Source organism: Mus caroli, unplaced genomic scaffold (genome assembly GCF_978045245.1).
Source record: "Mus caroli unplaced genomic scaffold, Mus_caroli_1 scaffold_4, whole genome shotgun sequence".
Taxonomy (NCBI): domain Eukaryota; kingdom Metazoa; phylum Chordata; class Mammalia; order Rodentia; family Muridae; genus Mus; species Mus caroli.
This window is the reverse complement of record NW_028227259.1, coordinates 15,752,343-15,766,904: the sequence shown is the minus strand read 5'-3', so window position 1 is coordinate 15,766,904 and position 14,562 is coordinate 15,752,343. Positions and strand designations below refer to the sequence as shown.

Sequence of the window (14,562 nt, the reverse complement as noted above, 5' to 3'; positions counted from 1 at the left end):
GTCTTGACACATATTCTACTCACCTAATGGCTAGTGTCTTCCCCTTCTCTATTGTCTCACTAAATTGATAAAGCTTGTTCTTCTGCCTCATCCTTCTGAATAACTACTGACAATAGGTTTTGCCACAGTTTACCTGCCTCAAGGTTTTAGTGAACGGATCACCATTATCCCTGTGTGTCAGAGGTTATGTTCATGCAGTTCCTGGCCCAGGTCATTTTTTTTCATCAATCTTAACTAGAAGTAACATTTCTAATCAATATAACATTTATGGTCAATAATTTACACAATGGTAAGGCTTACATTTGAAATATAACTATTATTTTAATTTCACTTCAGCATCTTAATTGATGAATTCAAGTAAAGTATGTTTTCATTACTTTATTAGATATAGGATATTTAGTACTCTCATTTTCTCTGAATTTCTAACATTATTTATGAGAAAATTAAATATTTCATGTTTTATAAAATTGCTCCTTGCTAATAATGCTCTAAGAAAATCTTCAATAAGATTTGAGAATAATAAATGACTAGATGAAATACTTTTGGTTATGAGAAAACAAATGAGATTTATAAAAACAACATATTTATTCCAGCTCTTAGTAACAAATTGTCCTTTTTTTCTTAGTAGACAATTTTATATTCTTGTGGCTGACATAAGTCCATGTCTTAAATTCTCTGCTGAAAATGCCTTTTAATATAAATATAAATTATATATGTGAAATCAATAATAGCAATTAAAGTGTAGAAATTACTATATTCTGACTTTTTATATGAGAATTGTTATACTAGAGTAGATATGTACACCACACACACAGTATAGATATACACAGCCAATTATTTTTCCCATTTTAATGATAAAACTATGTTATGTACTGGTTCCAGTATTTAGTACCATGAACTAGTACTAACTCATTGTTCATTGTAAGTTGTTATGAGAAACTACATCAGCAAGCACTGTGCTCCATTGCTTAAAGCAGGAGTAGAAGAAGATAATGTGGTAAATTTATTAAAAGTGATAGCTCAGACTTTCATTTCAAGAAGACTACTAATGGGTAGTCATATATACAATATTTAAATAATATGCTATTGTTAAAATGTAAAGAAAATCTTATAAACAAACTATATTTCATATTTTAAGAATAAACAGTAGATGATGAAGTTAAAAAAAGTCATAGGAAAACTGAAATAATCGGTTACTACAGTTGTTATTCACATATTCTAAATTTGTGCCTGATGTCCTTACCTGACATAAAGAAGAACACATATATTGTTTTATATAATATATTCTTTATTTTGTGTTTATGGGTGTTTCACCTGCATATGTCTGTATACCACATATGTACAATAACTAAAAAACAAAAACAAACAAACAAAAAAACCCAGAGAGGGTATTAGATACCCTGCAACTATAGTGACAGACAGATGTGAACCATCTTGTGGATACTATACTGGAAGTTATCCCAGTCCTCTGGAAGAAGCCACGTCTTCTCTGTAGCCCCATAAATAATCTTAAAAGACTTTAAATTTTGTATAGTTTCCTATAGGATTTTATGTGGCTAGTTGATATTTCTATAACAGTATTTAAATAAGTTTCTAATTTATATGAAAACTGGAAGTCTATTGTTTTATCATATCTAAGCCATATATGGATCAAACATATGCATACACATAATAATATTCTCACTTGAAAACATTATTTAATTACTCATAAATTGTTAATGAATTTGTCAACTAACTGGCAAAAGGTTGATTTCATATTCTAATCTTGTAAGATAAGGATCATCTCATAATAACGTTTTATCTCTAAAGCACTTACATTGAATGTTCAGCATCACTGAACTCCAAGACAAGATATATAGAACTGTATCCAGGTTTACTGTGCTCTACAACACTGTTCTACATAGTCAATTATAGTAAGGTGACAATAAATTTTCATTTCCTCAAATCTATTTACTGATTTATAAGAAGAATATTTCTATTCAGATTTGGTTTACTGCCAGTTCACAACCATGCATTCTTTCCTGCTTCTTGTACCAGTATCTATTTACCTTAGCCGTGCTGACTTCATTTTGATTGGTTAGTTGCTATGCCATACACTGATGTCAGTAAATGAAACCTCTGGATTATTTTATTTTATTAAAGTCATTAATAATATGTTTTCAGGCTTATGATTCAGACAATAAGAAAAAATTATATTTCTTCTTAGTTGGTATTAATATTTCAGTGTTATTCTAAACTAAAAACAGTTATATAAAATTCAAGAAAAGTGTCACTTCTTTAAATATCCTGGTTGCATTGAATTATAGCATATTTTATCCATATGTAACACAGCTATTATAGAATGAACGCAGGCTAATGAAACTATCAGAAGCTTCAGACTTCTGATCATTGAATACTCAGATACACTTCAAGATTTTCTGAGAAGTGATGATGCGACTAAACAACAATTAACATGGAGAATTAATATTTATTTAGAAATATATACTGATCATTTCATGTACTAATTTAAGTATATGAATGCAGGTGATAACTAACGCTTAATTATTCAGTCATTTTCAAATATAAGTAATAGGAAATAATTATAAGTTTAGACTTAGACCATTAAAGAAATGTTATTTTATAATCTCTAAGCTTATTCATTAGATTTTATTTTAAAAATATTCTTCTCTTTCTATAGTGTCCCAGTAAAACATTTGGTGGATTTGACTCCACAAAGGACCTTCCTGATGATGTCATAACTTTTGCAAGAAGTCATCCAGCCATGTACAACCCAGTGTTTCCTATTAATAATCGCCCAATAATGATCAAAACCGATGTAAATTATCAGTTCACACAAATTGTTGTAGATCGAGTGGATGCAGAAGATGGCCAGTATGATGTTATGTTCATCGGAACAGGTACACTTTTGTATTTCAACTGTATATTTTCTTTCAGAATACTGTATTTAGCTTACAAAGTATACTGAGAACCAAGGTCAAGTTCTACCTTTATTGTCAAGGTATAAGAATAGTCTACCTTTTGAAATATGGTATCATTTTGAAGATACATTTGTTTAAAATAAATTTTCTTCCTATCATAATTGTCATGAGAGGCTTCACCTAGCAGTTGATAGGAGCAGATGCAGCCACAGTGAAACATTAGGTGGAGCTTGGAGAATCCTACAGAAGAAGGGGAGGAAAGATTTAAGAACCAAGGGGTCAAGGACACTACAAGAACATGGTTTGCAAAATCAACAAAGCAGGTTTCATCAGGGCTCACAGAGACTGAAGTGACAACCAGGAATCCTGTATGGGGCTGAACTAGTTCTTTTCTGCATATATGTTATGTTCTTGCAGAACTCTTAGTAGTGGGAGTGGGTATCTGCTTTAGGACTTTTTTTCTTCCTACTGGGTTGCCTTATCCAGCCTTAATATAAGGGTATGTGCTTAGTCTTTCTGTAACTTACTACTCCATGTTCTGTTGATACCCCTGGGAGGCCTGCTCTTTTCTAAAGGGAAACAGAAGAGGAAGAATGGATCTGGGGGAGAGGGAAGGTAGGATAGGGACTGGGAGGAGTAGATTGAGATATAACATATGAGAGAAGAATAAATTTTTTTAAAGAATACGAGACAAATATAAAACTATAATCATTCTACAAAAATGCTTGTCTACAATTTTTAAAATGTCACATCCATGAATAAAAGGATAGCCCCAGATTAAAGATGACTGAGAGATATCATGTAAATTTAATACCTATCAAACCAATTATCAAAATAGAATCAAAATTATTCTGGCTAGAACACACACACAATTTTGTCAAATCATGACTGAAATTCCCAGGATATTCAATAAATGACCAATATGTTACTACAAACTTACCTGAATCTTAACATTACCACCAATGAAAATCTTTAATCAAAAAAAGGGTTAGCCAAATACTTTGTTCCTTCTTTCTACCATGTAAGTGAAATGTGAAAAAAATCTTTATCAGAGAATTTATTCAACATTCATCAGATAGCTTTTTTCCCTAATCTCACTTTTAGAAACAAATGTCTACAGGTACATTTTCAGAATCAACCTTATTATTACTATGACATGTTATTTTGTTTCCTGAAACTCACTAAATGATGGTGCTATTTATGAAAGTACCAGTTATAAATCTGAAACTTGCTATTTAGAGTCAGATTTCAAGGTAACAAATACCTAGTCTTCATTAACTTCATTAACTGACATAAATCAACAAGAAACACAGTGTTCTATTGAAACATTATATGATAACAGTTATTTTTCCCTTGGTGAGAAACAGAAAGAAAATTACATTGACTACAGCACAATAGTAGGCAGTAAAATGACTTTAACAAATCAAAGGTTCATTACTTTATTGCGAAATACTGATGATATCTGGTTTAATGGTGTCAGGTTCTTAGCAGTACATTAAAGTCTACTTTTACGGATAAGAAAATTTTCCTACAAAATAAAAAAATCTTAATGAGATTTCATAAAAGTCAGTAACTGTGAGTAGCACCTAAAGTTACAAATATAATAAAGAAATATAAGACAGTATTTCTTTTCAGTAAATAGTAGCTTATCTTTTAATGTCAAATTTTAACCAAATCTCTGAAGAGTAATTGTATTTGTTCAATTAATGTCACACCAGCCTTGTTCTCCATCTATAGTTTAAACTGATTCAGAAGTCCCTTATCCACTCTCAAAGTAACAAGATTATTTCTGGGTATTTGAACAAAGAAAAGCAATCATGATCATTTAATTCTTCCAGGACATAAACTGTCTTTAAGACTCCATTTTCATGAGGATGTTGACTGTTGTATGATGTGGATGATTGTATGTCAGTAAAGAGCAGGGTCATCTGTCAGCAAGTAAATTGATTACAGTAATTTTATCTTTTAACTAAGTTTCACTTCATAGCACATTGATCCTTGTTGAGTAATCTGATTCAATTTGTGTGAAATTGTTTGAAATACTATTCGGTAAAACTTGATCTGGAACACAGATAAGTTGTGTTTGGTCCAGCAGACCCTGTGGAGGCACTAAGTAGATTAACCTAATTTCCCTTTAATCTTTGGTGTTATGAGTTGACTAAGGTCCTGTAAACAATGAAGGATCCTCTTAAAAGTGGACTATTTAAACTCTAAAAAGGATAGCCTTGATCACACAGAGTACATTGTGACAATCCACTGAGGAGAGTTGCCAAGAGAATGAATATATTAGTTTACATTTCTGGCATAGCAGTAAGAATTTCTTTGGGAAAAGATAAAGTTTGTTAAAACAAAACAACTGAAGCTCCAAAGAATTGTTCAAGTTTACGAAAAGCTAAAATTGTTTAGACTCCACATTTTACCCAAAGGAGATGCTATTTGCCTTTTTCCAAAGAGTGGAATCACACCTGTAACATGGAAAAATGAACATTACATAAATGAAACTTAAAAAAAAAGACATCTTTTTATTAGGCATTTATTTCTCTTGACAATGGAATTTAGATAGTAATTTAAATCTTTAAAAAAGATATATTCAATGCTTTTTCAATAATTTGCATTCCTTAATATAAATTTTCTTAAGATTCTAAGTTGATCATTAGGTGTATGTCTTGTAGACAAACTGTTATGGTAAGTAGTCTCAAATGTTTATCTTGAGAAATGACATTGTCCGTCATTACCTCAGTATTACTTGAACCTGCCTGAAGGGCCTGTAAGTGCTGCAGCTTTTCTTGGAGGGATGTGCTGATGGGTACTGAGGCCCTTGTTGTACCTAGAGATGGACAGCATCCTTTATATTTCATGTCTACAGAGTTCACTGTGGACACATTCTGGTGTCAAAATAAATCTGGAAAAGTCTGTCATGTCAAATTGGTAAATTTTTTTAGTTTTTGTTTTCTCTTCCTAAACTGTAAAGAAAATTTAAAAAATAAAATGTTATCTGATTTAGTCAGTTTTTGTTGTGCTTATTGTATTTTTGAAAATTTGTTCATTTCAGGTTAAAATCTTTCTAAAGGTTGATATTGTTTTTAAAATTGACTTTTTATGTTTCCAAGGCTATCTTTATAGATTACAAACTAATGGAATAAAATGGATTTTAATGTCAAAGTTTATACATATACCCATGTGGAAAAGAAATATAAAATGTGCAGTTGGTAAATGATTGTTTTGTTGGGACTGGGGAGATAGCCCAGAGTGTGAAAATGCTTGCTGTGCTTGAGTTAAGCCCTTGAGTTCAGAGCTCTGGAAGGCACACTAAGTATGAGATAGCCTCAGCATTTCTGTGGGGAGATGGAAGGTGGAGACCCAGAAGCTTGAAGACCTGCAAACCTAGAATAGGGAGCAAGGCATCACAAACAATGAAAAAGACCCAGCTTTAGCAACACGGAATGCATGGACTTATTTCTAGACATTTTCCTCTGACCTATATATGAGTGCTATAGCAAGCACACACCCTCCCCAGTCCACAAGGTTAAAAATTAAACAATAACAACAACAATAACAAACTTTTTTTTTTCAAAATCCTTATTGTTACATTAGAAATGAACTTTGTTCCAATTTACTTAAGTTGTATCTTTCTCTTCTGCTTTCTTTGAAAGATGTGGGAACCGTTCTTAAAGTGGTTTCAGTCCCCAAGGAGACTTGGCATGACCTAGAAGAAGTTCTTCTCGAAGAAATGACCGTCTTCCGGGTGAGTGCTGACTAATTCCAGTCATCTCCCAGGACAACTGAACACTGAAGCCACAGTAGATGGTACTCTTATAGACTTTTCCAGTTAGTGTGTCAAGTAGAAAGCCAGACACTAGCCAAAATAAACCTTGAAAGTATCATTGAAGTTAAATGTAAAGACCCCAAAATTTGTGACTTCTATATTGTTTTTTAAATAATAAAATATATGATTTACATTTTGCATTATTTATATGTTACCTTGAAGAGCAAATGCTTCCCCATTCAAAATCTCATCTCTCACAATTTATAGTATATCTGACCTGATATGTAAGTCCTGGGTGCACTGACGTAGATACAGTTGGATGCTTACTGCTGAAAAAGCTCACCCTTTCTAGTTCTCTCTGAATATTGACTGGCTGGTTCAATTCATACATTGTGGCTCAAAATTCCTCTTCAAGCTGTCTGATTCAATCCAGCTTCTCTGTTTCTAACAGTGGCTCAGCTTGGCCTTATACTATCTTTGACAATGTGCTCTTAGCTTCTGGCTTCTTATTCTCTGGTTTGTTCTGTCTTCACCTGTGTCTAGCTTGTTCTCACTGCAACCTGTCTCTGTAAAACTGTCCCAGTAAAATTGCCTCCCCCTCACCCAAATCTGGGAAGCTCTCTTAAGTAGCCTCTCTTTCTTATATATTCTCATGAGAGCTAAGCTTATCCCTTCTCTGAAATATCTGTCAAGTCTTTCTCTGATTCATAACTTTGTCTGCCCCTCAATTAGATGCCACTTTCAAACATGGCTGCTTCCTTTGACAAACGAACTTTACCTTCATTGGTTGGGATTAAAGTTGTATACTAAGGGCATGTCTGTATTCTAGCCATAGTGATTAAAAGTGTGACATTCTAGCTGAATCACAGAGACCTAGAAGGTCTTTGGATGCCCCAATGCTATCAGGCTTTATTGTGAAATTGTACTTGTTTTTCTTTTGCTATGATTACATAGTGTCTCCTTATGCCAGGCTGGCCTTTACTTTACTATGCAGCTGAGGATGATGTTGAACTTCTAATTTTCCTACCTCCACTACCTACATATAGGGGTTATAGACATGTGCCAGAGTGCTTAACTGAAATACCATTCATATTTATTTTTTATTGTTTTTGCCCATCAAAATTAAAAATGAACTAACTTCCTTATATATGTTGGGCATAGACTTAATTTAAGTACTCAGTGAAGTCACAATTTGACTTTAAAAATTGATTCCTTTGGCCATTTTTAAGTGTTGTTATAGAGTCTAGACTGATTGTGGCCAGTCATTATGCCAAGTGAGTTACCTTAAAAGGCAAACACATTGGAACCTTAACCTATAAATTGAAAAGTGTAATTATCCAAATGGGCTGCCATACACTATAGAATCCATTTACATTAGCAAACAAATTATGGGCTGTGAGAGCTAAATTTATAAATGGCTGCCTGGTATTCATTATCATATCTCTAAGCCTAAAGTATAAATTCAGTCAACATTTATTAAAAAGTAGTGATACAAAAGTGAAATATAATAAAGATTGTAGACATAGGGCCACAAGCCTCTTCCGGTCAGAAAAGCAACTGGGTAGCTAGGGCGCAAGGTCGGCTGACACTCGCCAGCTACCCACAACACCCACCACAGGATCTTAAGACTTCTGGTGAGTGGAACACAGCTTCTGCTCCAATCCAATTGCGCACAGGACCTGAGACTGCATTAGTTAGGGAAGCAGAAAACGGCCTGAGTAGGGCCACAGGCCTCATCCGGCCGGATCAGCACCAGGGTAGCTAGAGCGCAGGGTCTGCTGACACCCGCCAGCTACCCACGACCCCCACCACAGGATTTTGAGACTGCTGGTGAGTGGAACACAGCTTCTGCTCCAGTCCAATCACGCGAGACCTGAGACTGCTTTGGTTGGGGAGGGAGAAATCCGGCATACATAGGGCCACAAGCCTCTTCCAGTCAGAAAAGTACCTGGGTAGCTAGGGCGCAGGGTCAGCTGACACTCACCAGCTACCCACAACACCCGCCACAGGATCTTAAGACTTCTGGAGAGTGGAACACAGCTTCTGCTCCAATCCAATTGTGCTCGGGACCTGAGACTGCATTAGTTAGGGAAGCAGAAAACAGGCCTGAGTAGGACCACAGGCCTCTTCCGGCTGGACCAGCACCAGGGTACAACCAGCTACCCACGACCCCCGCCACAGGATTTTGAGACTGCTGGTGAGTGGAACACAGCTTCTGCTCCAATCTTTAAACAGTGACAATGACAACAACTAACCCCAGAGATTACCAGATGGCGAAAGGTACTCTACCCAACTCATTCTATGAAGCCACAATTACTCTGATACCTAAACCACAAAAAGACCCAACAAAGATAGAAAACTTCAGACCAATATCCCTTATGAATATTGATGCAAAAATCCTCAATAAAGTTCTTGCTAACCAAATCCAAGAACACATCAAAACAATCATCCATCCTGACCAAGTAGGTTTCATCCCAGGGATGCAGGGATGGTTCAATATACGGAAATCCATCAACGTAATCCAGTATATAAACAAACTCAAAGACAAAAACCACATGGTCATCTCGTTAGATGCGGAAAAAGCATTTGACAAGATCCAACAACCATTCATGATAAAAGTCTTGGAAAGATCAGGAATTCAAGGCCCATACCTAAACATGATAAAAGCAATCTACAGCAAACCAGTAGCCAACATCAAAGTAAATGGTCAGAAGCTTGAAGCAATCCCTCTAAAATCAGGGACTAGACAAGGCTGTCCACTTTCTCCATACCTATTCAACATTGTACTTGAAGTCCTAGCCAGAGCAATTCGACAACAAAAGGAGATCAAAGGGATACAAATTGGAAAAGATGAAGTCAAAATATCACTTTTTGCAGATGATATGATAGTATATATAAGTGACCCTAAAAATTCCACCAGAACTCCTAAGCCTGATAAACAGCTTCGGTGAAGTAGCTGGATATAAAATTAACTCAAACAAATCAATGGCCTTTCTCTACACAAAGAATAAACAGGCTGAGAAAGAAATTAGGGAAACAACACCCTTCTCAATAGTCACAAATAATATTAAATATCTTGGCGTGACTCTAACTAAGGAAGTGAAAGATCTGTATAATAAAAACTTCAAGTCTCTGAAGAAAGAAATTATAGAAGATCTCAGAAGATGGAAAGATCTCCCATGCTCATGGATTGGCAGGATCAACATTGTAAAAATGGCTATCTTGCCAAAAGCAATCTACAGATTCAATGCAATCCCCATCAAAATTCCAACTCAATTCTTCAACGAATTAGAAAGTGCAATCTGCAAATTCATCTGGAATAACAAAAAACCTAGGATAGCAAAAACTCTTCTCAAGGATAAAAGAACCTCTGGTGGAATCACCATGCCGGACCTAAAGCTCTACTACAGAGCAATTGTGATTAAAAACTGCATGGTACTGGTATAGTGACAGACAAATAGACCAATGGAATAGAATTGAAGACCCAGAAATGAATCCACACACCTACGGTCACTTGATCTTCGACAAGGGAGCTAAAAACATCCAGTGGAAGAAAGACAGCATTTTCAACAAATGGTGCTGGCACAACTGGTTGTTAACATGTAGAAGATTGCGAATCGATCCATTCCTATCTCCTTGTACTAAGGTCAAGTCTAAGTGGATCAAGGAACTTCACATAAAACCAGAGACACTGAAACTTATAGAGGAGAAAGTGGGGAAAAGCCTTAAAGATATGGGCACAGGGGAAAAATTCCTGAATAGAACAGTAATGACTTGTGCTGTAAGATCGAGAATTGGAAGTGGGACCTCATGAAACTGCAAAGCTTCTGCAAGGCTAAAGACACCATCAATAAGACAAAAAAACCACCAACAGATTGGGAAAGGATCTTCACCTATCCTAAATCAGATAAAGGACTAATATCCAATATATATAAAGAACTCAAGAAGGTGAACTCCAGAAAGTCAAATAACCCCATTAAAAAATGGGGCTCAGAACTGAACAAAGAATTCTCACCTGAGGAATACCGAATGGCAGAGAAGCACCTGAAAAACTGTTCAACATCCTTAATCATCATGGAAATGCAAATCAAAACAACCCTGAAATTCTACCTCACACCAGTCAGAATGGCTAAGATCAAAAATTCAGGTGACAGCAGATGCTGGCGAGGATGTGGAGAAAGAGGAACACTCCTCCATTGTTGGTGGGATTGCAAGCTTGTACAACCACTCTGGAAATCAGTCTGGCGGTTCCTCAGAAAATTGGACATTGTACTACCGGAGGATCCAGCAATACCTCTCCTGGGCATATATCCAGAAGATGTCCCAACCGGTAAAAAGGACACATGCTCCACTATGTTCATAGCAGTCCTATTTATAATAGCCAGAAGCTGGAAAGAACCCAGATGTCCCTCAACAGAGGAATGGATACAGAAATTATGGTACATTTACACAATGGAGTACTACTCAGCTATTAAAAAGAATGAATTTATGAAATTCCTAGCCAAATGGATGGACCTGGAGGGCATCATCTTGAGTGAAGTAACACAATCACAAAAGAACTCACACAATATGTATTCACTGATAAGTGGATATTAGCCCAAAACTTAGGATACCCAAGATATAAGATACAATTTGCTAAACGCAAGAAACTCAAGAAGAATGAAGACCAAAGTGTGGACACTGTGCCCCTTCTTAGAATTGGGAACAAAACACCCAGGGAAGGAGTTACAGAGACAAAGTTCGTAGCTGTGATGAAAGGATGGACCATTTAGAGACTGCTGTATCCAGGCATCCATCCCATAATCAGCTTCTAAACGTGGACACCATTGCATACACTAGCAAGATTTTGCTGAAAGGACCCAAATATAGCTGTCTCTTGTGAGATGATGCCGGGGCCTAGCAAACACAGGAGTGGATGTTCACAGACAGCTATTGGATGTATCACAGGGCTCCCAATGGAGAAGCTAGAGAAAGTACCCAAGGAGCTAAAGGGATCTGCAACCCTATTGTTGGAACAACATGATGTACTAACCAGAACCCCGGAGCTCTTGTCTCTAGCTGCATATGTATCGAAAGATGGCCTAGTCGGCCATCAATGGAAAGAGAGGCCCACTGGACTTGCAAACTTTATATGCCCCAATATAGGGGAATGCCAGGGCCAAAAGAATGGGAATGGGTGGGTAGGGAATTGGGGGGCGCTATGGGGGACTTTTGGGATAGCATTTGAAATGTAATTGAGGAAAATATGTAATAAAAATATTAAAAATTAAAAATAAATAATAAAGATTTTAAGGACCTTCTTCAGGGAATCTAGTCTTCAAGTACGATGGCAGATTATGGGGAAGGTGATTCAGAAATAACACAGTGTAGTCCTGATGAGCTGATTCTAGATTATTCTCTAATGGAAACAGAAAAACTTATTTTTTAAATAATTATTAACTTAATGTTTGTAAATAATGTCATGCGGCACACTGGCACAATGTCCTTATAAACACCCAAATATTAATAGACAACTATGTGACCCATAATTCTTTTCACTTTTCATATATTCAGGCTTTTATAAATATTCATATGTTGGAGAAGGAGAGAGATACAGAGACAGAGAGATAAAAAGACATAGACAGAGACAGAGGGATACAGACAGAGCAACAGAGACAGAGATATGACCACTGTAGGCTCAGTCTCTGACTTCATTATGATAAAAAGATCTTCTGGGTTATACATCTCAGTTTCAAAGACTGATTTTTTTTTTTTTTTTTTTTTTGGTTTTTTCGACACAGGGTTTCTCTGTGTAGCCCTGGCTGTCCTGGAACCCACTCTGTAGACCAGGCTGGCCTCGAACTCAGAATACCTGCCTCTGCCTCCCAAGTGCTGGGATTAAAGGCGTGCGCCACCACGCCCGGCTTCAAAGACTGATTTTTGCTATCACTTAATGGAGTTAAATTTACTGCATTTTAGTCATGTTATAAAATCTACAAATAATAATTTTTATCTTCTCACTATTTTCTGTGTTTTATTAAATAAATTATGCATGTTTTGGTAGTAATGCTATATATATATTGTAGCTAAATTCCCTTTTAATGTTTCTGGAATCTGAGGTTTACATTTCACATCTTACTGTATTCCTTGATCTATTATTTCAAAAAAAATCCAACTTGAAAGAAGTTTAATTTAAGCTAGAGTGGCTTTTAGCACAAGCATGATGAGCACCAACAGATTAGCAGATACAGATATTTAATATCTATAATTATTTGTTCTGAATTGGGGATTTCCAAAGAAATACATTTCAAACTTACACCTATGGTGATTGCTAGGACACAATTTTATGGCACTTAAGGTATAATGAGAAAAAAATCTTTATCACTCTCTAATGATTATGAATACTTAACATTGTATTGTAAAGGAAGAAACTATGTCTAAATTGTGTTAGAAAATGGTTGCATTTGGATATACAACTTCTTCTATAGGAGCTGTTTGCATTTTCCTCCTGATTTCTACTCTGCATATTGCCACAATTATTTCTTTGGCATGCAAGCAGACAAAACATCTTTGGGCAGAGTCTACAGAAATATTTACTTTCAGCATTTCTATTCTATCAGCCAAAGTTCATACATATATTGTGGGCTAGAAATTGGAATATTTCACTGTCAAGCTTTGTTTAATTTTGCAGCAGGGGACAGAAAATGAAAAACTGCAAAACAATAAAGCGATAGCCACATACAATGAAAAGCAGGAAAGTGTTATGGTCTTTATGTTTCTATCTGACACTTGTGTCATTCCATTTAAAATAAAATACAGTTTAAAAAGATCGACTGAGCTTTAGAACAGCTTGATAGGGTAAATACACAAGATAAAGATGTAAGGCCATGATCCAAGCTGATACTCTCTTATAGTGTTTAAACACAGTTAAACACTATGTTAGGTTACCCATATTACCACCTTCATGAGACCATGTTCTTATGAGTCTCTTTTAGACTGAATAACTGAGATCGGTTTTAAGAAAACACCCGAGCTAATCACAGAACATTCCAGTGGTTTTGGTTATGAGATAACTCTTATTCTGGTAAAGTCATGTTCCAGTCACTGTATAGAAAGATAAATGTTCTTTGGCAATAAAATTTTGCAGAGTAAAAAATTTAATAGACAATAAGAAGTAAAGTAAAGTCAGCATTGGCATTGGACTAAGAAACCAACAAACATGCCCATACCTATTCGAAATAGCATTGTAGCACAAACATACAGCCTGAATCTGACTGTAATTTGACAGACGTCATCTGAATTTGACAGTGTTTTACTTACTAGGTGTTTCTGAATGAGCTGGTTAGTTAATGGATCATCAATTCATTCTTAGAATGAAGATTACCATCATGAACTCTTAAAGATTTACTTTTTATAGTAAAATTAAGCTAACTGGCAAGTGCTCATTTTTGAAAATTGTACATGGAAAAATCTGCTCCAGCATACTGGGCTTCCATATCATTGTCTTTTAAAGAAGATATAAAAAGCCAGACACATGGTAATTTTTCACCTACACTGGACAGTATGGGGTCCCTCCACCCCGTCCTTCCAATGAGCTTTCCTTTTGAGTCAGTTAAGTGTCACATTCAGTCATGGCGCCATGGGGACAAAAGAGTTTATTTATAGTTCTATTGAGTGCAAAGGATTTCAAGCCAGTTACATCAATAACACTTGCATTTTAAGCCCAATTGATGCAATATTCCTTGTACAGCTGAGCAAACAAATAAAAGAGTTTAATTTTTATTCAAATGTAAAACATAATTGGTGCTTTCCAACTCCAGTCTATTAACTTCTGAAGGAGCTTCCTTTCCAGCGCTAAGCAGCTAGTAAGCTAAATCGGAATCTCCTGGGATCAGCAGG

At 35.7% G+C, this 14,562-nt stretch overlaps 1 protein-coding gene across 1 annotated transcript in view; it reads left to right on the top strand.

Moving 5' to 3' along the window:
• The window catches only part of Sema3a (semaphorin 3A), a 502,602-nt gene that overhangs the window by 459,833 nt on the left and 28,207 nt on the right, over positions 1–14,562 (top strand). The window contains exons 14-15 of the mRNA XM_021162357.2: positions 2,678–2,897; positions 6,572–6,663. Of these exons, the coding sequence (XP_021018016.1) occupies positions 2,678–2,897; positions 6,572–6,663 (312 nt within the window). The remainder of the gene's footprint in view (positions 1–2,677; positions 2,898–6,571; positions 6,664–14,562) is intronic.